This window comes from Electrona antarctica, assembly GCF_951216825.1.
Source record: "Electrona antarctica genome assembly, chromosome: 15".
Taxonomy (NCBI): domain Eukaryota; kingdom Metazoa; phylum Chordata; class Actinopteri; order Myctophiformes; family Myctophidae; genus Electrona; species Electrona antarctica.
In genome coordinates, this window is record NC_136796.1 from 3688376 (window position 1) to 3715089 (window position 26714).

The window sequence follows — 26714 nt, forward strand, 5'->3', positions numbered from 1 at the left end:
ACGATAGTACTGCCGCATTCTATGCACATTTTGTAAACAGCTACCAATGAGCCTTATTTTAGCCAGTGGCATTGTTAAGATAAAGTCGTACAAATAATTTCTGAGCAATAAACTAAAGTAACAAACTAAATTCAATTTATATATAGAAAGGTACTCTTCAAGTAGTGTAGAAATCAAATTAATATATAGTTTTCATATAAATGTAATTTTTAGAAAAGAAAGAAATATAAAATAAATCCCCCTTTCACAGATGTCTTCAGCATGGCTTTGGTGTTGGTTTCCAGCACCGTTTTACGCAAGCAGAGAGACCCCAAAAGCGAGAACCATGAGAAGGCAAGGCCTGCCACAAATTACACTAAATGGGGGGTCTTCAACAGGGGGTCCGGGACCCCTACCTAGGGCGTCCTCAGAGTTACTACAAGGGGTGGGGGGGCAGCCAAAAGTTTGCCTGATGGGAACTTGCCTCATTTCATTTTTTCTACATTAACCACTTCAACCCCATATTCTGAGGGGAACATTAGCCGAAAATGTTTCTCTGAAGAGGTTTGGTGTAGAGGGGAAAAACCACAGAGCCAACTGTCACGTTAACCGAGTATCACGGATTTAAGCTAAATCCAACATAGAAAAGAAAGTGTGTAAAAAAAATAAACAAAGACAATAATTTACACAACACTGACGTCAAACAAGTATGAAACAGTCTATGAAAAAGTTTAATCTGCGATGCAATTCTATACAATAAAGTGGGGGAGGGGGTGGGGTGGTGGGGGGTTCCGGCCTCGGTCTCTCGGCTAAAGGGGTGTCCTTTAATAGTCTGAAGAACGTTTAGGACCCCCGGCCTGCACTATTAAATAAAAGCACTCTCCCTCTTGGACAGGCTTCAACAACACAAGGCGCTGACTCTCAAGTTCCGCTGTAACCCCCATACTGCTGTGCCAGGGATTCCAGGAGGGCCATTCCAAACACAGCCTGACAGCATGCCCCCCCCCAACCCTAACTATCCCCAACTATCCACACCTGCTTAGGAAGAACCCTCATTGATCTCCTGAGTTCATGCTCTGGAGCTTTGGTGTTGAACCGGGGTCACAGTGTGGGGGGTGGGGTAGGTTTAATCCCCCGGGGGGGGTTTGACAAAGAAAACATTTTGTTGCATGAGGAGGTGTATTTTGTGCCTCCAATGCAGGCAGCGAGCGCTCAGAGCGAGCACAGGAAGTCCTTCAGGCTGCTCTTCTTGCGCCCCGGCTCGTCCTCTCGGACCAGGATCTTGCTGAGGCGCTGGACCACCCACTTCTTCACCTTGGACGACGACGACGATGAGGAGGAGGCAGAGGCCGGGGTACTGGAGGAGGAAGAGGTGGAGGCCCTGCAGAGGGGGAGAGAGAGAGAGAGTGTTGATTTCGTTGATTAAAAACTATGACAAAATGTTCATCGACTACCTTTTTTCACAGACAAAAACTAAATAATAACTAAGCTATCATGACTACCAGTCGGAACTCCTTGCAACAGTTTTAAGGTCAACCACACCAATGCAACTCCTTGCAACTGCCATTGGGGACAATGGTTGCAAGTTGCGTGTTGCAAGGAGTTGCCTAAATTGTAATCATTGGTTTCACACGTCTGTGTCTTCTGCAGACAGATGCTCGAGTTGCATGGAGAATCATTGGTGCGGTTTGGGCTTGAGACTAAATATACTGACAATTTTGTCAACAAATAAAAACTACACTAAAATCTTAGGGAGGAGACTAGTGGAGAAGAGATCCGGTAGAACTAAAAGACGAGTCATTTCATGTTTGGTTGCACTCGGGTCTTGCGCTCTGAAAATAGAAGATCTACAAGCTGTGACGCGTTGTGAGCTTGTAGATGGGCTATTTTCAGCATGCAATCAAGTGTAAAATTTGCCATTATGACGCCATCAAGGCCTGCCACAGCAGCAGGATTTGTGAGCTGCTGTGATAGGAGCATATCAAATGGAACACAACCACCTTAAAGACTACTAATCATTGTGTGTATCTGCATCGAGCGACCTCTGTACATACTGTAGAAATAGATTCATCGGATATTCTGACTTTTGTACATACATTTCGTTTTGATTGTATCGTTCCACTTTTGCTTTGGCAATGTAAACGTATGTTTTCTCATGCTAATAAAGACCTTTGCTTTTATTATATATCCTAAACATGTATTCTGCAATTTCTGTTGCTAGTTTGGCCACTTAAAATACACTTTAATCTTCAAATAACTAACAACCCCTCACAATACGCACTGCGACGCATTGAGAGCTTGTAGATCGGACATTTTCGCTGCACACAAAATGCTTCCATAGAAGACACGCTGGCTTGAGGATTCTATGAAATCCAAATGACTGAAATGAGCCGTGGCGACCGAGAACCTCAGGAGGGGAGGAGGAACAGTGGGGAACGAGATGGAGTTCGGGAAAGTACAGTAATTTGATATTCTGCTGCTTGGTAGAAAAACGTTTCCGACCGACAACATGTTGTCCAATGTTGACCGACCGCGCCTCTCTGGCTGCGAGAGCGTGCATTGGTTAGAGCAGATAGGCTGAGGTAAACAAGTAAAGCGATACGGCAAGCACGAATACCAACACGTACACGTAACGTAAGGACCGCGTGACGCAAGAATAAATTGAAACCCAGCAGTTTGTGTGCCAAGCTGTTACGGAGACACGCCTATCGTTTGGCTCCGACTAGTAGGGCCTGTCACACAGCTACTTGTTACATAATAATCTCCAGCTCAGTGGCCTTGCGGTTAGAGTGTCAGCCCTGAGATTTGGAGGTCGGGGGTTCGATTCCCGGCCGGGTCATACCAAAGACTATAAAAATGGGGCCAACTCAGCATTAAGGGCTGGATTGGGGTTAGGTTTCTGTGACATACTGTACTAGAATGATGTCCAAGGGTGTACTTGTACATCATGTCCAGGGGGTGTGCTTGTGACATAAAGCCGCCTGACGCAACAGAAACAGGCGCTATAGGCTCCTGCCCTATATGGGCCTCATGGCAAATAGAATATAAATATAATATAAAATGTTAATTATTTGAGAGTGTCAGAATTATTCAATTCGTTGTACATACTCTTTTAACCACTTTCGTACCCATTTTGGATGGCGATACTATTTATATCACCCTGTATCTATCCGTAAAATCATGTTTATATAAGCCTAAACGGCAAAACAAAAATGTTCTCGATGTTCACTGCCAAGAACACTATTAAATCAGTCATTTCAGGAACATTCATCGTTGACCAATATATTTCATAACAGTGACAGCCGTAAATAGAAACACCAGCAATGTGTATGCGACGCTGTTACGGATATGTTATGGTCTCCCGCTTGCTCTCCGACGCCCCGGACAGTGACAGCAGCTTCATCTACTGAAACCCAGCCTTGGTCATTATAGTGAGCTTAACCCACGAAGACCTGAGGGCCATTCTACAAAGGCCTTCTAAATCAGTAGTTCTCAAACTTGTTCATGCCCCAAGGACCCCCCCCCCCCCCCCCCCCCCCCCTCCAAATGATGATGCATTTGGGTGCGGAGTGGACCCCCCCCCCTCCAAATGATGATGTATTTGGGTGCGGAGTGGACCCCCCCCCCCCCCCCCCCCCCTCCAAATGATGATGCATTTGGGTGCGGAAAATGACAGATGCTTTCGCGGTTTTAACCCATTCTGGTGTTTTAAGCATTATGTTATACTTTAGCCATTGAAAATAGCAGATCTACAAGCTCAGAGCGGGATTATGTTGAATATATACAGCAAACGTTTTGAACTCATATCGTTAATTCTGGGGGGGGGGTCCCTGGAACAACATATTTTCAGATTGGGGTCGGCGGCCAAATAGATATATTTGTTGGGGTTCCTTGACATGAAAAGGTTTGAGCACCACTAATATAGAAACATAGCAGATCTACAAGCTCGTAGCACGGCACTCGGTGCCACGCTATGAGCTTGTAGATCTGCTATTTCTTTTTAATCGTGAAAATGTGGTGCAAATATTTGAATATATATTCTTTCAGAGCTTTCTAACTCAAATCTTTGCTTCTGGGGGTGGGTCCCTGGAACAACATATTTTCAGATGGGGGTCGGCGACCAATTACATAATAATTGTGGAGGTCCTTGACATGAAAATGGTTGAGCACCACTGACACAGAAACATGGGGCGTTTCAGTAAACTTTTAGGAGACATTTGTATAGAATCGTCCTCAGGTCTAAATGGGTTTTCAATTCAAAGCAGCTCGTACCTGGGCGTGCGAGTAGGGGTCTTGTCCTTGCGTAGCGACTTGGGCGTGGAGGAGGAGGTGGAGGTGGAGGTGACCCTGCCGGCCGCCTGCGGGGTCTTCTGGCGTCGTGCGGCGCTGCACCCGCCTCCTCCCGGCGTGCTCTGGTTCCTGGAGAACGGAGACGTGTAGTCCCGGTTGGCTCCGCTGTACCGGCTGGTGGTGTTGCACGTGTGACACGTGGCCATCTGGGGGGGGGGGGGGGGGGGGGGGAGACAACAGAACGGACGCGGTCAGGAATACTGAGTGGCCTACTTGGAGTTGGAAAGATGCCTGGGGTTTATTTTTGTTTCGTTTGTTTTCTTCTCATGTCGAGTTTAGACAATATTTTTCCCCTTAACCCATTTTGACCTGAGATCAGATTCTAAAAATGTCTACATGTTCAAGTACAATGTTCTACATCCTGACAGTTTTCTGAAAAAGCTATGTTTCTATATCAGTCGTTCTTCGATTTTTCAAAAATAGCAGACCTACAAGCTCGTAGCGCGCCACTCGGTGGCGCGCTATGAGCTTGTAGATCTGCTATTTTTCAATAGCTAAAGCATAGCATAAAGCTAACACCAACAGGGGTTCCCGCCCAAAATGAGTTAAAAAAAAAACCTGTTTGATTTTGCATTCAAATCACTCACCAAAATGCTAATTTGTTTTGTTCTCTAGTACGATGACAATAAAGCAGTGAAAGCACCTATTGATTATTGATTGACTGTATTGATCAGGCCATATGACGTCGTTGGCACACTGTGACCGAGTTGTCATTGTTTGTTGATCATTTCTCACTGTTTCTGATTTATTTGTGGTAAGCTACGACTACGTTCCATCTGGCATCGTTGGCGTAGTTTGGGCATGTTACTGTAGGCGAAAACCTTCCAAACCTTTACAAAATGTTGAATAAAATAGCAAAAATAGCGCATCTACAAGGCAATGGGAAATTTTCACTATTTGTCGTAGGACAAATGGGGCTTAAGTGCTTAAGTGTCACTTAAAGGTACATTCAGTGATTTCACTTAATTCAACTATCACTTATTTTTTGGATAATCCTCCCTACTATAAAGTGTGCTGACCATATAAGGAGTTCCTCCCTGTCCCCAGTGAGCCCCTGGAGTCAAAAAACCCTAGTTTCGGTTTGGGCTTCGGGTGGCAAAGCCTTCATCCAATCAGGATGAGAGGAGCCTTCCTCCAATCATGATCGAGTGGGGCGTGCCTTGGTGCACGTGCTGTTGGTCTGTTGTACTTCCCCCACTGTAGAGCGTGTGCATGTGCACATCTTGTTACCGGGTGGACCGGGTTTTTTTTCCAAATCACCCAATCACTGAATGCTCCTTTAAACGGGTTCAATATTTGTATTGTTACATAATATGTAACAATACCTATTCTGTTGAGCAGAAACCTCTTATCTCTACATTCAAACCTTTACGTGAATCAACACCTACTTGATCACACTACGGCGTCACTCACTGAATTAACACCTACTTGATCACACTACGGCGTCACTCACTGAATTAACACCTACTTGATCACACTACGGCGTCACTCACTGAATTAACACCTACTTGATCACACTACGGCGTCACTCACTGAATTAACACCTACTTGATCACACTACGGCGTCACTCACAAGAATTAACACCCTACTTGATCACACTACGATAAATTAACACCCTACTTGAATTAACACCCTACTTGAATTAACACCTACTTGATCACACTACGATAAATTAACACCCTACTTGAATTAACACCCTACTTGAATTAACACCTACTTGATCACACTACGATAAATTAACACCCTACTTGAATTAACACCCTACTTGAATTAACACCTACTTGATCACACTACGATAAATTAACACCCTACTTGAATTAACACCCTACTTGAATTAACACCTACTTGAATTAACACCCTACTTGAATTAACACCTACTTGATCCCACTACGGCGTCACTCAATTAACACCCTACTTGATCACACTACGGCGTCACTCAACAGCATCGGGAATAGCAGATCTACAAGCTTGAAATGCAGCTTGAAGCGACACGTTTCCAGCTTGTAGATCTGCTACTTTTGAATTTGGTTCAAAGTCAGAGTTTTTGACATAATGATGTTTCCACACGGCAGAGACGATAATATACAGTATATAGCAATACACAAAAAATATAACGGAAAATAATTAAGAAATAACTAAGAATAGCCGAGACAAAATAACAACTAAGACATACAAATAGCACAGCAGTGCATTAGTCATGGCACACGACACGTCGTCGACTGGTCTCGGCAGTCAAAGTGTTAAGACAAGAGTATCCAAGGCACTTCACCGAAGCACATCGGTCAGAGGAAGCAGCAATCTCTACTAAGCCTTTATGCCATTCCGATTATTTGACTCGATGTGACCCGGTTTGAGCATGGCGGCTGCTGCTGTGACAAAGTAGCCTGGCTAATAAGCCAGACCGAATCAGCCTGCCCGACGAGTCTGGCTTATTAGCCAGGCTAGTGACAAAGTGGCCCCCTGGGACGAGGGCAGAGAGGGTCTGAAATGAGCCGGTCTCTTATGCCCTGGGTGACGCAAAGGCCTCGCATGAGAGGTCAGGCCTGTCTCTCAAAGTTGAGAAATACCTCAGTGCTCTATCTGTCTCACTACTCAGTACTCAACCACACAGTACTTGAGTCATAGTATAGACACTCCTGGAATATCATTCAACTACAAGTGACAATTGCTCCGTCAAATTTGTATTTAGCACTGGAGTACTTTCAGATCTGAAAGTATTCAAAAGTAGAAATGTGTTGCTGTCGGGTATACAACTCTGATCACCATATTTGAACTTTTTTTCCCTCCATAAATGAACACCCTACTTGATCGTACCACAGCGTCACACAAAAGTAACCAAAGTAGCAGATCTAACGAGCTCCACGGGGAGAACAGATTGATAAAGAGATCTGTTGATCCTGCTTTATCTCCTTCAGTACAGGATGTAATTCTGCAGCTCCAGCCTATTCCTCTCTCTCAGCAGAGGTGGAGAGTTCTGGAGGCTCTTTGGGAGCAACCTATTCCCTCGTTTTCAGTGTGAAAATGACCTCACAAAGCCTCTTGCTTCTCCTTAAGATCGAGGTGGGACAGAGAGGGAATGACAGGTAAAGCCATGTTGATCCTATCTTCGACATGTAGCCGTCAGCAGAAATTGCCAAAGACATCGTCACAAGTATCTGGATGGCATGGTGATGATGTGGGCCGGCCGTCGATGACACCGAGCCTATCACAGGAGGGCATGGTGATGATGTGGGCCGGCCGTCGATGACACCGAGCCTATCACAGGAGGGCATGGTGATGATGTGGGCCGGGCGTCGATGACACCGAGCCTATCACAGGAGGGCATGGTGATGATGTGGGCCGGCCGTCGATGACACCGAGCCTATCACAGCAGGGCATGGCGGTACGGTCCGTTGCTGTGCAACTTTTTACCCGTCAAAGTTACTGCCTTTTTTTTTTCACCAACAGAAATACGTTGACGGTTTTACAGCTACGGATCGTTTTTGCATTTTACTTTCATGCACCAGGTCGTTTTTTAGTGTTCTTAAGCACTTTAAGCACCCATTTTATATTTTCAAACATTTTCAAAAATGCGGGTAGCAAAACATAGCCAATCTACAAGCTCTTTATAAGCAAGGTGCGACATCTTATGAGCGTGTAGAGTGCCATTTTCCTGAATTCTTTGAGGCAAGATTTGTGTTGCCTATGACGACATGATGCCTGGGTTGGAAACGGAAACAACTGGACGATACATTGCATGTTTAAAACCTGCAACGAGTGAAAGCTTATATGAACCCATTTTGGGCGGGAACCCCTTTTGGTGTTTTAAACATTATGTTATAATTTAGCTATTGAAAAATAGCAGATCTACAAGCTCATAGCGCGCCACCGAGTGGCGCGCTACGAGCTTGTAGGTCTGCTATTTTTGAAAAATGGTAAAAATGCGGCACAAATCTTTGAATAGCCTATAACGTTTTTTTCAGGCCTAAATGGGTTAAGAGCATATTGTCTCTGTCTGGTGCTGCTACTTTTTAATTTGAAACCTGAATGACGTGATATGCACGCACGTTAATTTTGTTGCATTGTCCTGATTCAAGACAAAGACACCTGGCATCCCAAGGACCTCATCGTCCGATGACAAAGTGAGAAACGATCAACAAACAATGACAACTCGGTCTCCGCGTGCCAACGACACGCACCGTCATATGGCCAGATCAATACAGTCAATCAATAATCAATAGGTGCTAAAAGAAACAAACCCACAATTAAACTGAAGCCACCTGGACTTAGACAACAAACTACAGAACAAGCTGTTGACAGTTGCTGCACAGTCGCATGCACGCACGCACACACACACGCGCACGCACACACACGTGCACGCACGCACGCACGCACGCACACACACGCACACACACGCACGCACACACACAGTGAAAGGCCTGCATTCAAACTTTTACAGTAAAGTACGAAAGCATTGGCATCAAAATATATGCAAAGAATACTCAAACGACGGGTCACTTCGTTCTGTGAGCTTGTTGTACATCTGCTACTTTTGATCATATTTAAAAGAATACAAATAAAGTGTGAGAAGAACCACAGATTTTTAGAAGGCATTCGTAGAATCAACCTCAGGTCTTAGTAATGGGCTACTGTATTATTGCCGTTTATATTTCTGACTAATACAAGTATTCAAAGAGCATAAAAATATGATGCGAACAACTCACCGAGACGAAGGTAGTCATGTTTGTTTGTTGCGACAGTTGTCTACTCTGTGAGGTCTGCTTTCAGTGGAGTACAAGTCTCAGTTGTCTACTCTGTGAGGTTCTGCTTTCAGTGGTGTATAAGTCTCAGTTGTCTACTCTGTGAGGTCTGCTTTCAGTAGAGTATAAGTCTCAGTTGTCTACTCTGTGAGGTTCTGCTTTCAGTGGTGTATAATAAGTCTCAGTCCTTAGCTAGTGAAACGTGAATGTTTACTATGTGCCCCCTTAGCTTGGCCCTTCCTTTATATAACCACTGACCCTCCCACCCTGGGGGGGGGGGGGGGGGGGGGGGGGGGGGGGGTGGGCAAGGGGGGGAGCCTCACCAATAACAATCAGCCACCAGAGAGAGAGAGAGAGAGAGAGAGAGAGAGAGAGAGAGAGAGTAACTGTCAGGAGCAGCTCTGTTGCTGGGTGCTGTGGACGGACGGATGAACGGACGGACGGCGGTGAATCAACCTTGTTCCCCCCGCCGCCTTCTCACCCGAAATAGGGCTTAATCCAGACACACGCACGCAAAAAATAACGGCATCTGTTTAGGCTTAATGCACATACTGTCGCATTGGGTTTGGATCAAAAGCCTGTGTAAAATACTATAGCCTACATACAGTAGTAGTAGTAGTTAGTAGTAGTGCCCAGCAAACTATTCTGGACCAGGGCCCATGCACTTGTTGGAAAATCTTTAAAAAGTGCAGATGTACAAGCTTGCAGAGCGGCAAGAAGTGACACGCTGTGAGCTTTGACATCTGCTATTTTTGAAACATTTTAGAAAAGTAAAAAAGATGTATGGAAACATTTTTCTTTTTTTAATCTCTAATTAATTACTTAATTTAATTATTTTCATTTCCTCCAAAAAAATATTAAAAATAAATGAAAAATGTAAAAAAAAAAAAAACACACACCCCACACACCCCTCTCACAATGGGCGTGTTCGGAAATAGCACACTGAGCGCACTGTGCATTGCAAACTAATAGGCGAGTGCGCTCCAGTGCGGTATTTCCGAACGCGCCCAATATCAGTCACCTGGCAGAAACAAGGACGGGTGTTTTCACTGAATCTAACATTGTTATATAATGGAGTTAAAATGGGTTCGTACAGGAAAGGGGCCGTGTCTGATAAAATTAATAACAAGCATAACATAATGCTAACAGGGGTTCCCGCCCAAAATGGGTTGTAAAAGTATCAATACTGCAATGCAGATATACTCTTACAAGAAAAAGTCTGGAATTCAAAAAGTAGCTTGTAGATCGGCTATTCTCAAATGGCCAAGATGTATATAGGGCTTAAGTGGTCAATGTATGTTTTGTAAAAAAAAAAAGAATACCTCAAAACTGTACTTAAGTACAGTACTTGAGTAAATGTACTAGGTTTCTTTACACCAAAGTGGGGTCCGGGATCCCGAGGGGCACTTGAGGGAGTTTCTGGGGTCCCCACTTAAATGATAGTTAGGAACCAAATGGACCCTTATGGGTCTGTAACCCAGAGTGTACAAATGGACCCTAACAGGTCCATTTGGTTCCAATTGTACACACTCAGTACACAATCAGAGTTAAATTAATCGAGGTCCCAGTGATAGAAATGCCATTAAATTGGGGTCCGTAGCTCAATACATGTCAAACTGGAGGTCCTTGAAATGAAAATGGTTGAGAATCACTGCTACAACCGTAAAAAAAAAAATCTTCTTTTATGGGGGTCCCTGGCATGTCTTTTCAAATGGGGGCCTGCATGGTAATAGATGTCAATTTAGGGCTCCTTTAGAATCCAAAGGAAAGTACGCACATCTCTAAAAAACGTTCAGGTGCTGAACAAAAAGATACGTACAGAAGAATGTCCGCACACTGTTGAGTATCTCCCACTGGAATTTGATTTAATAATAAAGGATGACAACGTTTCGACCCCTTGTGGGTCTTCGTCAGGTATGAGGACAACAACATAATAGGCGTGTTATATACAGATAGGGGCAAGTTTAAAGGACAACTTTAGTTTTTTTCAACCAAGGTTCATGTTTTAGGTTGTTATTAGAGAAAGTAAAAGATGAGTGTTCATTTTTTTCATTTGCTGCTTTCTTTCGTTTTAGGGATTTTAGCTGTTTTTGTTAGGGGGGCGGGGGCATTCGAGCATGGGGCTAAATATGTATTTCTTTAAAACAAATTATAGCGATTTCTTTTTTTATTATTTACTATAGTCCTACTAGACCCCAAGAAATTACATCTGGCCACAGAAGATCACAGGATCTACTGAATGTGAAGGTAGCCTACTGGGGGGAAGCCACACTGTGTGTCATAGGCTCAATATGCCAGTTTGACACATTCAGTAGATCCCGTGATCTGTTGTGGCCAAATGTAATTTCTTGGGGTCTAGTAGGACTATAGTAAAGAATAAAAAAAGAAATCGCTATAACATTTTGTAAAGAAATACATATTTAGCCCCATGCTCGAATGCCCCGGCCCCCTGTCAAAAACAGCTAAAATCCCTAAAACGAAAGAAAGCAGCAAATGAAAAAAAAATTACACTCACCTTTTACTTTCTCTAATAACAACCTAAAACATGAACCTTGGTTGAAAAAAACTAAAGTTGTCCTTTAACAATGAACAAACCGCTGTTTGCAATGATGATAATTACCATGACACACACCCCACATCTATGAAGTCAGGCTGAGTAGTGTCAAGCCAAGAGCACATAGAATAAATACAACTTACTAGAGGCACTTAAGGCCAACTGTTGGTTGTATGTATAAATATCAAGGGTAAGGTGATACAGACTGAGTTACAGAACAACTGATAAATGAACTGTAACCAAACACAATATAACACTGCAAAAAAAATAATAGGGCTCCTTGACATGAAAAGGTTTGAGAAGCACTGCTTTACACCACTGAGGGGAAGTTACTGATACCGTGTGCTGGTTGTTGTTATTTCCTGCAGCGACACGATTGGATTTGCTTTCCAGTTCAATCTACTGTACCGTCATTCAGAACCAGCTCAGAGCAGCTCAGAGCAGCTCCAACTACTGAGCAATCAATAGAAGTTAGCAAAATGTTGGCTTTATACTGGAAAACCTTTGGTGAAATGTCTCCAATGTCCCCCGAAAACCATCACAAGATAATGAAATCACGTCCAAAATGAAATCCTAATTTGCCCCGGGGAAGCTATTTATTTTTTTGCATCACCCCACCCCACCCCAAATGGAGCCAGACAGACCTATGCAGCTTTCTGGGAAACTTTCTCTTTGGTTTTAGGGACAGAAAGCAGAGCTTTCACAGATGACCTGAGAGGTCTAGAATGGTTCATGATATCGCACAAGATCAGACTTGTATTTTTCGGGCCTATAAACCATTCAAAGCTTTAAAACCGGGAAACAGTGTCCATGTCATTTTAGGTCTTTAGCGTTGGCTAATCAAAACATAGCAGATAGAAATACAGTCCAGGCTCACACGCTGCGAGCTTGTACATCAGCTCTTAATGGAGTGTGAGAGCTATTGATTTAGAAGGCTTTATTCTTTTTTTAATTAACCCATTCTGGACGGGAACCCCTTTTGGTGTTTCAAGCATTATGTTATGCTTTAGCTATTCAAAAATAGCAGATCTACAAGCTCATAGCACGGCACCGAGTGTCGCGCTACGAGCTTGTAGATCTGTCAGTGAACGTTTTTAACTCAAATCCTTGCCTCTGGGGGTCCCTGGAACAACATATTTTCAGATGGGGGTCAGCGGCCAATTACACACATATATATTTTGTGATTGGCCGCTGACGTATTTTCTTTCCAAAAAATAGTCATAATTTTGAAGACATCTGTAGATCTTTTTTTTATAGATCTAAATGGGTTAATGGAGTGTGAGAGCTATTGATTTAGAAGCCTTTTTTTTTTAATTAATGGGCTATTAGACCAACCGTAGTATTTTGAAATCAATATTGTGGCAGTCTAACTGTAAGAGGAGACCCAGGAGGGAGACTCTAGGGAGGAGAGCAACATGTTGTTCCAGAGAGGAGTGTCTGTTCTCAACTGCCAGCCGGGGCAAACAAACCTCATCACGCTGGGATTGGTTTTCAACCAGTGGTCCCTGAGGGAGTTCCAGGTGGTCCCCAGGCAGCTAAATGATGGGAGAGTTGGTAACCAAATGGACCCTGATAGATCTTTAACTCTTTTGAGAGCGTAAAATGAAACCATATGGACCCGTACGTTAATGCTAACCATCTGCATTACTTAATTTACATGAAGTCTACACAATTACAGAAATAGCAGATCTACAAGCTCACAGCAAACGTTTTTAACTCATATCGTTGATTCTGGGGGGACCCTGGAACAACATACATTATTTTAAGATTGGGGTTGGCGGCCAAATAGATTAGATAGTTAATAGATCATTTTTGGGGGTCCTTGACATTAAAAGGTTTGAACACCACTAATATAGAAACATAGTTTTTTCAGAAAACTGTCATGATTTAGAATACATTTATAGAATCTATTATCAGGTCTTAATGGTTTAAGTACTGTGCTTAAATACAATTTAGATTTTTAGTTTTTTACATTTGTTTGCATTTGTTTGCAATACTTCTAATCCACTACATCTCAGAGGAAAATATTGTACTTTTACTCCACTACACTTATTTGATAACTTTAGTTAATAGTTACTTTGTAGTGTATACATTTCGTCCGTTTGAAAATAGCCAATCAATTTTTCAAATGATTTTCATACATTAGAAGACTTTTGTTTATTAGTCAGCTACTAAAATGAACATTTCATTGAACAACGCAGAGAGAAACAGAAGAGTCCCAATAGAATCACAGACACGGTCTTGTTGTGATGACGTGCACGCATGCCATGCATGGCTGCACCGCGCGCACACACGCGCACGCAAGCACACATTGCTTTCCAGACCCAAAATAGACTAGGCTATAGCCTTGCAGTGGATTAGGCTGAGACAGTGAGTGAGAGGTGCCAGTAAAAGCCTGTCAATTTCATCCTTGCAACACGGCTCCAAATAAACCCGAGCCTCTCCTGAACCTGCACGGCAACAGCCTGAGCCTGTTGACAACTCGTCTTCGTCGGGTGGAAACCTCACGAGTGTTGATTTTCACAGCACATTTTGACGTCTTTTGAATGCAATTCCGTTTAGTTTTAGTCACATTCTAGTCATCTGAAATGTTTTAGTTTTAGTCTAGTTTTAAATCTACAGTTGATTTTGTCGACCAAAAGTTTTTTTTGGGGGTCCCTGTTGGTGTCGTGATGCCCGATTTTTACACTTGGTTACGTGCTGAAAATAGCCGATCTACAAGCTTACAATGCTTTGTAGCGCGACACGTTGTGAGCTTGTAGATCTGCTATTTTCAAAGTGCAACACCCGGGTGTAGTCAAAATATACAATGACTTGTCTTTTAGTTCTACTGGATCTCTTCTCCACTCGTCCCTCCATTTAGACATTTTAGTCTAGTTTTTCTAGACGAAATTGTCAATATATTTAGCGTTAGTTTTAATCATAGCTTAGTTTTTATTGGGTTAGGGTGAAAAAAGGTAGTCAACGAACATTCTTCGTCCTAGTTTTAGTCCACAAAGTCAACACGAGTCCAAAAACGGTTACTTTTCAGGATTCAAATTCAAAAGCATCAAAAGTAGCAGATCTACAAGCTCGAAACGCGCCGCGTTTCTACTTTTGATGCGTTTGTGGTGACGCCGTGGTGCGGTCAAGTCGGGGCGTCCATATTACGAGGAAAACACAAGTTAAAATATGGAGATAAGAGGTTGCTGGGCCGCCGACAACGGATTGATCTATAAAAAGGGGCGGTCGTAAAACAGCGAGGAGCGGATATGTCCTTAATGAAGACACAGCTGCTTCATTGTTGTGGGTTAACAGGGATAAAGATTGCGATCGGTTATGGGGGGGGGGGGGGGGGGGGGGGGTGGGGAGGGGGGGCTGAAAGCAGGGGCTATAAAACAATGGGACAAGTTGGGGACACGGTGTCTGCGATGCACGCTCTCCGTTTCAGCAGCTAAATATGTGCCGACATCACAATGATATTCATTTCACAAGTGGCTGTGTTATTGAATTATTACGTGCACTGCACATTTGAAAATGGCACATTTTTGGAGAGTGCTGCTTTAAAACGAGCTATCCTTCCATGGCTACTGGGGATACGAATTATAAATAAACACAGGTGGAAACTATAATAGCACTAAATGGGTACATGTGTTATACGACAGATTCAAGGATAAAATGTACCGCCTTTAGCCAATGCTTTCTTTGTCAGACATTGCACACACACAGGTTCGGATTGTTGCTTTAATTCGCCTTTGATGTGACCTCAAACGATCAGGCCCTGCTTATTGTGGACACACATGCTTGAGATATTAACTTATAATAAAACTTTGGCACCAAGTACAGCAGCCTTTACAGACTGCTGACTAGGGGCTGTGCGTGTTTATGTGTATATTTACGTGTGTATGCGATACTATGCGTGCACGAGTGTGTGTGTATGACACACACTCTTCGACACCAACTGCATGAGTGTGAGAGTGTGAGTGTGAGTGTGAGTGTATGTGTGTGTGTGTGTGTGTGTGTGCGCGTGCAAGGTGCACATAACTGTGGGGAAGAGAGTGAGTATGAACTCCACTGACCCTTGGCTCTCTCTCGGCTCTAACCTGGCCTAGATCCACCCCCCCTCCCCTCCCCTCCCCCCCCACCACCCCTCCCTCACTAGGGGTGCAAAATACCGAAACGTGCCATCCATCGTCAGCCTCCTTCCCTGAAGACGCTCTCGGTGACAATCGCTAATTGCATAGTGACAAGAAATCGCCCTGACCCCACTCGAAAGTTAATCCCCGCCGAGCCACACACGTACGTGTCCGTTTTCTAATTCATTCTAATCCTGGATGTGGGCAGGATCGCACGGATGATGATGATGATCGTGAAGTCACCGGACGTACTGGCTCCGCTCCCTCGTGAGTCACGGTTACTTCTTCTGGTTTCTAAATACTACCGTCGGTCAGTGGTTTTCAACCAGTGGTCCGGGGACCACCGGTGTACCTTGAGGGGATTCCAGGTGGTCCCCAGCTAAATGATGGAGAGTTGACTTTAACTCTTCAGAGCGTACAATGAAACAAATGGACCCGTTCAATGAATCAATGGTACATTTTATAGGCAAAGGAAGCCATGCAAGGCACCAACCTGCACATGAGGAGCAATTAGGGGTTCAGAGTCTTGCTCAAGGACACTTCCACACTAACTCTGGGGGAGCCCGGGATCGAACTGGAAACCTCACGGTTTTCCCCATCCGGCACGTTCTACCGGCCACTCTACCCCTGAACCACTGCTGTCAGACAGATCAATCAAACAATCAGAGTACTGTGGCAGGGCCACTGACCCAGGGCAGGCACGGCCAGCATGTGGCTAAGGCAACGAATCTTACGCATGGGGGCGTAATAAACACCTTGCTATAAGCAGGTCAGAGAGGCCACAGGACAGACATTCACCAACAGATATCCCAGCCGCTATAGAGCGTCGCAGTCCCGCCCCCCTCGAGAGACCCGGAAAATAAATCCCCGTTCATTTTCCTCATACTTTTCAGAAAGTATTTATTTAAAGATGTTTACGCCGTGGACACAGCCAACTCTTGTCGTGACAAATCATGACAACAAACACAATGTTTCAGGCTGAACAAATAATTAGAAAGAAGAAGAAAACAACACTTTTTTTGTTGTTTTTCTTCTTTGTAATTATTTGTTTGGTCCAAAATATTGTGTTTGTTGTCATGATTTGTCACGACAAGAGTTGGCTTTGTACGACGCTTATAATATAAGGTCTTTAAATAAATACGTTTTGAAATGTCTATGGGAAAAATGCATTGGGAACTATTTCCTGGGCCTGGCGTCGTCATGAAAGGGGGCGGGACTGCAACGCTCTATAGACTCTAGACTCAAAAGTGAACTCTTGGGAAAAGGTCTGGCTGGGCTTCAGCGTCATTATGTCAAGTCACGACAAAAAACCTGACTCGTCGCACATACACAATTAAAACTATAATCCTCCATGCACCTAGCTCTGTGAATATGAATCTAATATTGCGTGTGCCAGCAGCACACACGCGTACCAGGTAGGGAGAAGTAGGTCAACTTGTATTAAGTGCCTGTATCCTGCTCAGGGCTGTGGCATCAGGGCTGTGGTCAAACTAAGGCCCAAATCATACCAATGTGGTCAAACTAAGGCCCAAACCATACCAATGTAACTAGTCACAACTCCTTGCAACTAAACAGTTTTAAGGACATGTCACACCAATGCAACTAAACAGTTTTAAGGACATGTCACACCAATGCAACTAAACAGTTTTAAGGACATGTCACACCAATGCAACTAAACAGTTTTAAGGACATGTCACACCATTGCAACTAAACAGTTTTAAGGGCATGTCACACCAATGCAACTAAACAGTTTTAAGGACATGTCACACCAATGCAACTCCTTGCAACTAAACAGTTTTAAGGACATGTCACACCAATGCAACTCCTTGCAACTAAACAGTTTTAAGGACATGTCACACCAATGCAACTCCTTGCAACTAAACCGTTTTAAGGACATGTCACACCAATGCAACTCCTTGCAACAAAACAGTTTTAAGGACATGTCACACCAATGCAACTCCTTGCAACAAAACAGTTTTAAGGACATGTCACACCAATGCAACTCCTTGCAACAAAACAGTTTTAAGGACATGTCACACCAATGCAACTCCTTGCAACGAAACAGTTTTAACTCAATTTGCGCCAGCATTAATGAATCCCTCGATAGCGTTTTATCGAGGTTTTATCGCGCGTAACACTTACTTTGAAGAGCCAAATATCCGTAACCGAATGTTACAATGACAAACTGCTGTGTGGTGTGATGCCCGGATGATGTTGTCTAGTTCGGCGGTGCGAAAAAGCAGACCGCGAGTGTCAGCCCACCTGGTACAGCCCGTTGAAAACCCTTGTATTCACCAGAAACGGCCCCCTCAATGTCCTTTCTGAGATACAGAGGTGTGAATAATGTTTGCATGCCACCACAATGCAACTACTCACAACCGTTTGCATGGCGAATCATTGGTGTGGTTTGGCTCTAAAGCAGTTCACCTAGTAAGCAGTGCTTCTCAAAGTGGGGTCCTGCACGCATTGCGTTGAGGAAACATGACTCACTAGGGACTATTTGGAGGAGCAGGCTAATAGGTGTTAATGAGCAGGTAAATGAGCAGGTGGGGGGGTCGCTTGCCAAAATCAATGTATACGTTGGCTATTCAAAATGTCTGCTGGTTGGAAGATGCAGGTGCGATATAAACAATGGCAAAAGCAAGTGAAAAATCTTCATACAAAAAGACAAGAGAACGGAGACTGTAACTGCCATTCGCGATTGAATTTCCCCCTTTAAAACGGACACTTCGACCGGTCATAATTATTACTCAACACAATATGAGAACCAAGTACTGGTCTACTCTACACTAGCCTCGCATAGCCAGCCTTCATCTGCCTTTGCCATGCATTCTACATTCTCTAATTGTGTAGATTTCTTGTAAATGAAGTCATGCAGATGTTTAACAAAGATTTAACTCTTGGGGTCCATTTAGTTTAATTTTACACTCTAAACAGTTCAAATATCTATAAGGGTCCATTAGGTTACCAACTCTCCATCATTTAGCTGGGGACCACCTGGAACCCCCCTCAAGGACCACTGGTGGACCACTGGTGGTCCTTATCGCCACTCGATTTGCCATTGACTTTATGCATGCACATACCCTCTATTCCGACTTGAAGAAGAAGTCTTCATTCCCCGAAGAAGACCTCACAGGTCTTCATTCCCCGAAGAAGACCTCACAGGTCTTCATTCCCCGAAGAAGACCTCACAGGTCGAAACGTTGGTTTCTGTCAAATAAATGTCCTGCATCGTGGCTACGAGTGTGCTGCCTTTTTCTTCTTTTTCATGTTCAGTGCCTTTGGCCTTTAGCACCTCCTCAATTATGACATGCGCCCTTCTCCTGCTTGTTTTACAAATCCGACTTGAGACACAGTTGGTTTGGTCAGATTTCTGAATATACGATTAATACGTCTCAGTCTGAACGTTCCAATCACCCACGTCACATATCTTAACTGTCCAAAACGTCACTTGCAGCGCGACCCAAGCGAAGCGCCCACTGACGTCATTAGAGAGCGCGAGAATTGATCTTTGATCTAAGAGTGCGAGGGGTACTCGTGACGAAAAACAAAACGATACATACATACAAGAAATTGCGAGTCTTCTGTTGTCGCTTGAACGTAAGCAAGCAAGAAGCACCTAAGTCATTTCCGCTGTTAACCACAGCAACCAAAGCCGATAGCTCACACAGGGCCGCTTTGAGTTGACGTAGTTTCATTCAGTCTGAAAACACACAGATCTGATCTGATCACTTGCAAATAACAGTTCAATTTCAATTCAATTTGATTAAAGTGTCAAATCACAAGTTGTCTCTTTTGTTGTTTCCCATTGCCCCCCCATGTAAAGCGTCTTTGGGTACTCAGAAAAGCGCTAAGTAAGTGCTAAGTGTGAGATATTATTATTATTATTATTAAGACACTTTAAATGTAGAGCAGAGACCCGACAGAGATCCCATCGTGAGCAAGCAATTTTGGGACAGTGGTAACAAAAAACTCCCCCCTTAACTGGAAGAAACGTCAAGCAGAACCCGACTCTATGGTGGGCGTCCATCTGTCTCGACCGAGGCGGTGTGAACAGTCGACTCTATGGTGGGCATCCATCTGTCTCGACCGAGGCGGTGTGAACAGTCTGTCCTAAAGATCAGATTTGAGAAATAAATGGGATATGGGAACTGAACCCCTCTCGACCCTGTGTGCATCCTCCACGTATTGCGTTGCGGAAATGTGACTCACTACTGACTATTCGGAGGAGAAGGCTATATATGCTAATGAGCAGGTGAACCCAATATAATCAGTGTAGGTTTACACCAGTGCTTCTCAACCAGTGGTCCGTGGACCACCAGTGGTCCTTGAGGGGGGTTCCAGGTGGTCCCCAGCTAAATGATGGAGAGTTGGTAACCTAATGGACCCTTATAGATATTTGAACGCCAAATCTTGACTTTTTTTCCACAATACTTGTAGTGGAGTAAAAGTACAATATATTCCTCAGAGATGTAGTGGAGCAGAAGTAAAAGTAAGTAACAAAAATAAGTAATAAAGTAATAGATACCTCAACATTGTACTCCAGTACTACCGTGCATTTAGTTACTTTATACCACTGGCTATAAAAGGGACAAACAAATCCTATTCTGGGTGTATAATTATTAAATTACGAGCAAACAGTAATTTACGAGCGACAAATGAGTTTGAGAGAGGCAAAGGGCGGTTGCATAAACGAGAGGAGATGAAAGAATGATTTACTGCACCCTCTTGCAGCTGCAGTGTGTGTGTGTGTGTGTGTGTGTGTGTGTGTGTGTGTGTGCGCGCGCGCGCGCGCGCGCGACTGGCACGTCTGTGCCATCCGAGACGGCCTCAATTCAACGGGCTGAAAGTGGTGACATTTAGACCTGAGGCCGATTCTAAAAAGAAAAAGGCTTTTTATATGTTTCTATATCAGTGGTTCTCAAACTATTTCATGTCAAGGAGCCTCCAAATTATATGTAATTGGTCGCCAATACAACGCCCCATCTGAAAATATGTTGTTTCAGAGACCCCCCAGAAGCAAAGATGCGAGTTCAAAACGTTCACCGTGAAGATTTGCGCCACGTTTTTGCGATTTTTCAATAGATAAAAACACCAAAAGGGGTTTCTAATTGAAAAAAGGATCATGCTGATCCCGCAACCTTTTAGTAAAAGTAGAGTGTGACTTAGGCCACAATAGGCATTTTTTTAGGCAAGTCAATGGTTTTTTGACCTAGTCAGGAGTAAGTACTGTTAATTGGCCTAAGTCTATGGTTTATATATGCAACTACACAACTGCACGAAACACACACAGATAACGCTTTGTTGCATGCATGTACCAATGCATGCATGTACCAATGCCATTTCAATACTGCAGAAATTATGTACATTGAATGACCACTTTCCACACACTCTCTATTTCTCTCTCTCACACACACACGCACGCACACACACACAAATCAATTCTGCAGATGGGCTCTTTGGCTTCTATTAATACCCATCTCCATAAATACCTCCATGATGTGCACACGCCCCCACCCCCCCTGTCCTGGCTCAAGCGAGCCTGGGTCAGTTTACGGTGACCTTGGCAGTAAAGACTGCCACCTACTGAGAGAGAGAGAGAGAGAGAGAGAGATAGAGAGAGGGCGATAAGAGTGTGAGGGGAGGGATGGAGTAATAAGAGACCGATAGGGGGGAGGGGGAGGTAGGGGTAGACACAGGGTGGGAGGTTGGGGGAGGCATGTGAGAGATCACATTCTATGCGAGTAATGCATTTACATTGGAGGGTAGGGGTGCGTTAACCACTTTGCAGTGTGCGTGCGCCAGAACATTTTCTCCGTATTCTGTGTGCGATCAATTGTGCATCTCTCTCTCTCTCTCTCTCTCTCTAGGTCGTCCTCAGACAAGCCCTCCATCGTCGCCTCCAGTTCACTCTTGCTGATGTTAATTACTGCACTTGACATTCTGGTGTAGCACCCAGTCTAGAGACTTATGCAGGGTTGGGCTTCAGGGTCCAGCATTCACTGCCGTTTAGGAGAACAGACTCTACTATACAATTTAGGCATTTAGCAGACACTCTTAATCCAGAGCGATTTACATTAAGCAAGAACAAAAAACATGGCAATACATCACATACATGAAAAGTAGTTATCATGAAACATGCGTAAGCTAAGAACGTAACAGTGGAATATCTATATAATTTAACTACATATAAACTATACATATATACTATACATATGTACTATGAAGTGCTATGACTACATACAATGCAATTCTAGTGCTGTCTACATAACATGCTATAAGTCTGTATCAAATGCTATCTTAAGTCTACAAAAAGTGCTATCTAAGGAGGTAGGGTAAGTGCTACGGGCCATGATGGAGTCTGAAAAGGTGGGTTTTCAGACTACGGCGGAAGATTGGGAGTGATGCTGCGGTTCTGACTGCAATGGAAAGTGCATTCCACAGTTTTGGAGCCAGAAGGGAGAAGAGTTTGGGACGTGTGGAGCGTTGTCCCGGCGTTTTTTAAGTGAGGGTACTTCCAGCTTCCCTGCGTTAACTGATCTGAGTGCGCGGGAGGGTTTGTAGGGTTCTATACCGTTGCATAGAAGAAGCTGAGTTTGATCTGTCGGGGCGAGGTTGGGGGTTCCACACACTGGCCATACCGATCAGGGCCCTTCCCAATGGACGTGTGTACCGAGTGTCTGTACTGAGTCACAGAACAAGCATTTACTGTGATAGACCCATTAGAGTGCATCAATACAACACTATAAACTCCCAAAGCAGACAGGGTCAGGGCCAGGCGCGGGGAGGGGGTGGAGCGGTATCGATCGAGACCGACCCGGCCGTGTACACTTTCCCCAGGAACGCATATGTGACTTAGCACAGTCACACTGGTATGGAGAGAGAGAGAGAGAGAGAGAGAGAGAGAGAGAGAGAAATGGGAGGGAGAGGAGGGGAGGGAGGGAGGGAGGGAGGAAATCTGTCACGTTCATGAAAGTTTATATTTCCGTTTTGCTCTTTAAGCTTTGAAAACAAACATTAATCAGGACAAATAAGTTAGTAAAATATACAAAGAATAATTGTATCCTTTCAATCTTTCTGAATCTACAATCTCACAATGTGTCTTGTATTGGATTGTATCATCGAATCTTCACTATTTATTTTCCCACTAACATTTGAAAATGCATGAATGTTTTTCAAAATACATATACATATACAATACGTTGTTTAAACAAGAGAGAGATAGAGAGAAACGCTGCTCGTACCAACATCTGCGACCACGACTTTTTTCAAAATAAAGGCGCTAGAGTGCCCAGCAGATGAGGCAGATTTTACTCTGAAAAGGCCCTGCCTTCCATTTCCCCCCCCCAAACAAACCGGGAGGTATCATTTTCCATCAATACCTGGCGCTACCTCGTCGGATCTCTCTTTAGAAGGGTTAATATTCCAAACGAGATACTTTTAAGTCAGAAATCAGGACAGAACATCGACGTTCTGATCAAAACCATGGACAGCGACGCAGCTTCAGAGAGAATAGACAGTTTTGTCGGCCCGTAAATAAGGAAGTGAACGGCTGCACACATGCGTGAAACATGATGCTGAGCGCTGCACAGGCCATTTAACGGCCCTGTCAACAAAATAGATTTTAGCGATCCGGTTTTATATCAATAAAAAAAGACCCCAAGACATACATGGGCAACATGCGGCCCCCACCATCACTTAATGCAGGTTAATATCAGAATAATGACATTGTTTATTTCAGCTAATTACTAGTATTACCAGTAATATGCCTTAAAGGCGATAAAGCAACCGCTAGGGCAGAGACTCTATACCGGAATAATGTCAAGAATGGGTCAAATTAATTCAGTAATTAATTAATTAATATCAATTCAACTTTACTGTCACAGCGATATTGTCAGGGAGTTGTCTTTGTGTCGACTGTAAATAAGCTGTCTCAGAAATTTGATGCATTTGAAATTAAATACAAATTTTCAGGATTCCAATTTAAAAAATAGCAAAAAGATATTCAGCATTTCAATTCAAATATAGCAAAAATATCCGATCTACAAGATCAAAACGCGTCGCACCGCGGCACGTTTTGAGCTTGTAGATCGGCTATTTTTGCTACGACAGTAATATGTGGAGTGAGTGTGGAAATATAGTGGCCCTCTCCATCGTCAAAGTTGCCAAGACATCCTCCCACGTCCTGGGCCCTCTACGGGTGTAATTATAAAGACGTTTGGAGAGACGTCTGGAGCACTTAAGCTTTTTAATGGGGTTCAACGTTGCATGGAGCGCCGACGACATCAATGGCTGTGCCTCGAAAAGAGACGGACGACAGCAGCAGACGATGACGGGGGACACAAACCCAAAGTAAATCCAATGAAAAATGTGAAAGACGTGACAAGTGACGCGGGACGCTTGGCATCATTTGTCATATTAAAAGGCCGGTATAGCTGCTGCTGATGGATTTGGCAGGGCAGCCAAGGCGGGCCGAACCGAGGCGCCGTCATTATATGAAAGTGACACTTGACAAGTTATTTCAGACGAGACTCCAGTGAAATTATTATTGGGTTTGGCTGAAGCAATATGGGCGGCTTCGGGGGGGGGGGGGGGGGACATTGGGAGTCGTAAACAGCCTTGTAATTGGAGTTGTAAACAGCTATATAGAGGTCTAGCGGTTTTCTCTCTCTAACTGCCAAATGGAGATTAATGGGAGGAGGCATGGATTAAAGCTACATAAAATATCACGACTGAAAACATTTGTTAGGCCAAGTCCTAATGTGTGAAACAGTGTGAAAAGAGCCCCTCAACACACTTGTTTTTAAGAAATATGATTATGTTGGGACCACCCAACATAATCATATTTGATTTGTTGGGTGGTCCCCAGTGGGGACCCCACCCAACATAATCATATTTGAACTGGGGACCACCCAACATAATCATATTTGAACTGAAATATGATTATTTTGGGGGGGGGGGGGGGGGGGGGGGGGGGTCTGGGCCTGAAAAGGTTGAGAACCACTGGCCCATGGTCAGTATGGTGCATACCACATAAACAGGCTCAAATGCAAAAACAATCTTTGCCGTGTGTCACTCTCTGACTGTCTCTCCCGTATCCTGTCCATCTCAACTGCAGTGTGTCGACTAAAACAATGACACAAAATGTGTGTTGACTACCTACCGGTATTTTCTCTGACAAAAAACGAAATTAAAACTAAATATAAACTAAGCTATGGTGACTAAAACTATGACTAGATGTACTGATAATTTTGCCCACAAATAATGTTAACTGGTGGACGACGAGATCCGGTAGAACAACAAGACAAGTCACTTCAAAAAGCCCTTGAGCACAACAGTAGGTGAGCTAGAAATGAAATCTGAGCCCAGCTGTGTTTCATCTGGGAAGCCGTTTCAGTCCAGCTGTTTTTCAGTCCAGCTGTTTTTCCAATCGAGCTGTTTTTCAGAACCAGATGATTTTCAGCCCATAGTCCAGCTGTTTTCCCACTCAAACTGTTTTCATTCCAGCTGTTTTCCCAGTCAAACTGTTTTCAGTCAAGCTGTTTTTCCATTTCATTTCATCTGTTTTTCACTTCACGTGTGTTTCAGTTGGTAACCGTAAAGCTCACCCCAAAACACTCGATTCTTGTATTCAATTACCGAGGTTAAGGTTAGGAACAAGGTTTAGGTATAGTTTTAGTGAGGCTATGTTTAGGAATAGTGGAATTGCTTCTCCTCAAAGTATAGAACAATTTGAGAAATAGACATTTTATGAGGACCATTTTCCTGGTTCTCACAAGAAAGAAAATGTTGTTTTATGGTTGAATTTTTTTTTTTTTATAATTAGGAACAGATTTAGGTTGGGGTTAGTGTTGGGACTAGACATTTGGATTAGGGGTTAGAATTAGAGTTAAACATGATTTATACTTGCGTGCCAGTGTTGTACAGTGTTGTGCACCAAAAAATATCTAAAAGCTTGTAGCTCTGCTATTTTTCTGCCTTAGGGATAGGGTTTAAAATAGCTCAAGTTTTGTCTTAACAAGATGTTCTCACAAGTACAGTAATACAGAACTGTGTGTGTGTGTGTGTGTGTGTGTGTGTGTGTGTGTGTGTGTGCGTGCGTGATAATAATAAATAATACAACATGCTTAAATAGATGCCGTTGGCTTTGAACCCCGTGCCAACGTGATGTGGTATGGCAGAGGGTTGCCAAAGCATGCGCCACTTTGCGCCAGGGATCTAATATGTGATCTAATGCTGGAGCGCGAACAGCAGCATGGCGGCGGCGGTGGCTCAGGGGTAGAGTGGCTGGATGGTAACCGCAAGGTCGCCAGTTCGAATCCGGGCTCCCCCAGAGTCGGTGTCGAAGTGTCCTTGAGCAAGACACTGAACCACTAATTGCTCCTGATGTGCTGGTTGGTACCTTGCATGGTTTCCGTGACAATCATGACAGTTTTCTGGAGAGAAAAAAACGTATGTTTCTATTTCGGTGGTGCTCAAACTATTTCATGTTAAGGACCCCAAACCTATTTTTTTTCTATATCAGTGGTTCTCAAAACTATTGAATGTTAAGGACCGCAAAAATGTATTCGGCAGCCGACCACCCATCTGAATATACTGTATATTGTTCCAGGGACTCCCAGAAGCAAAGATATGAGTTAAAAACGTTTGCTGTAAAATCATATATATTCAAAGATTTGCACACATTTTCATGATTTTTGAAAAACAGCAGATCTACAAGCTCATAGCATCTCAGGTGGAAGAGCGTATCACTGCATGCCTGGCTGACATCTCACATTGGATGTCTTCTCACCACCTCAAGCTGAACCCTGACAAGACTGAGCTTCTCTTCTTCCCAGCTAAGTCCTGCCCCATCATGCGGGAGCTAAGTAGACACTGGTCTTCAACCAGCCAAAATTCTCACGTCTCCCCCTTCTCCGCTCCCTCCATTGGCTCCCGGTCGCTGCCCGCACAAAGTACTAAAATCTGATGCTGGC

At 43.8% G+C, this 26714-nt stretch overlaps 1 protein-coding gene across 1 annotated transcript in view; it reads right to left on the bottom strand.

Moving 5' to 3' along the window:
* Positions 1-692: 692 nt before the first annotated feature.
* The window catches only part of rmp24 (ribonuclease MRP subunit p24), a 77172-nt gene continuing 51150 nt past the window's right edge, over positions 693-26714 (bottom strand). Inside the window, exons 5-6 of the mRNA XM_079522786.1 lie at positions 4252-4475; positions 693-1360 (exon numbers count right to left, since the gene is read on the bottom strand). Coding sequence (XP_079378912.1) covers positions 1192-1360; positions 4252-4475 — 393 coding nt within the window. The 3' untranslated portion in view covers positions 693-1191. The remainder of the gene's footprint in view (positions 1361-4251; positions 4476-26714) is intronic.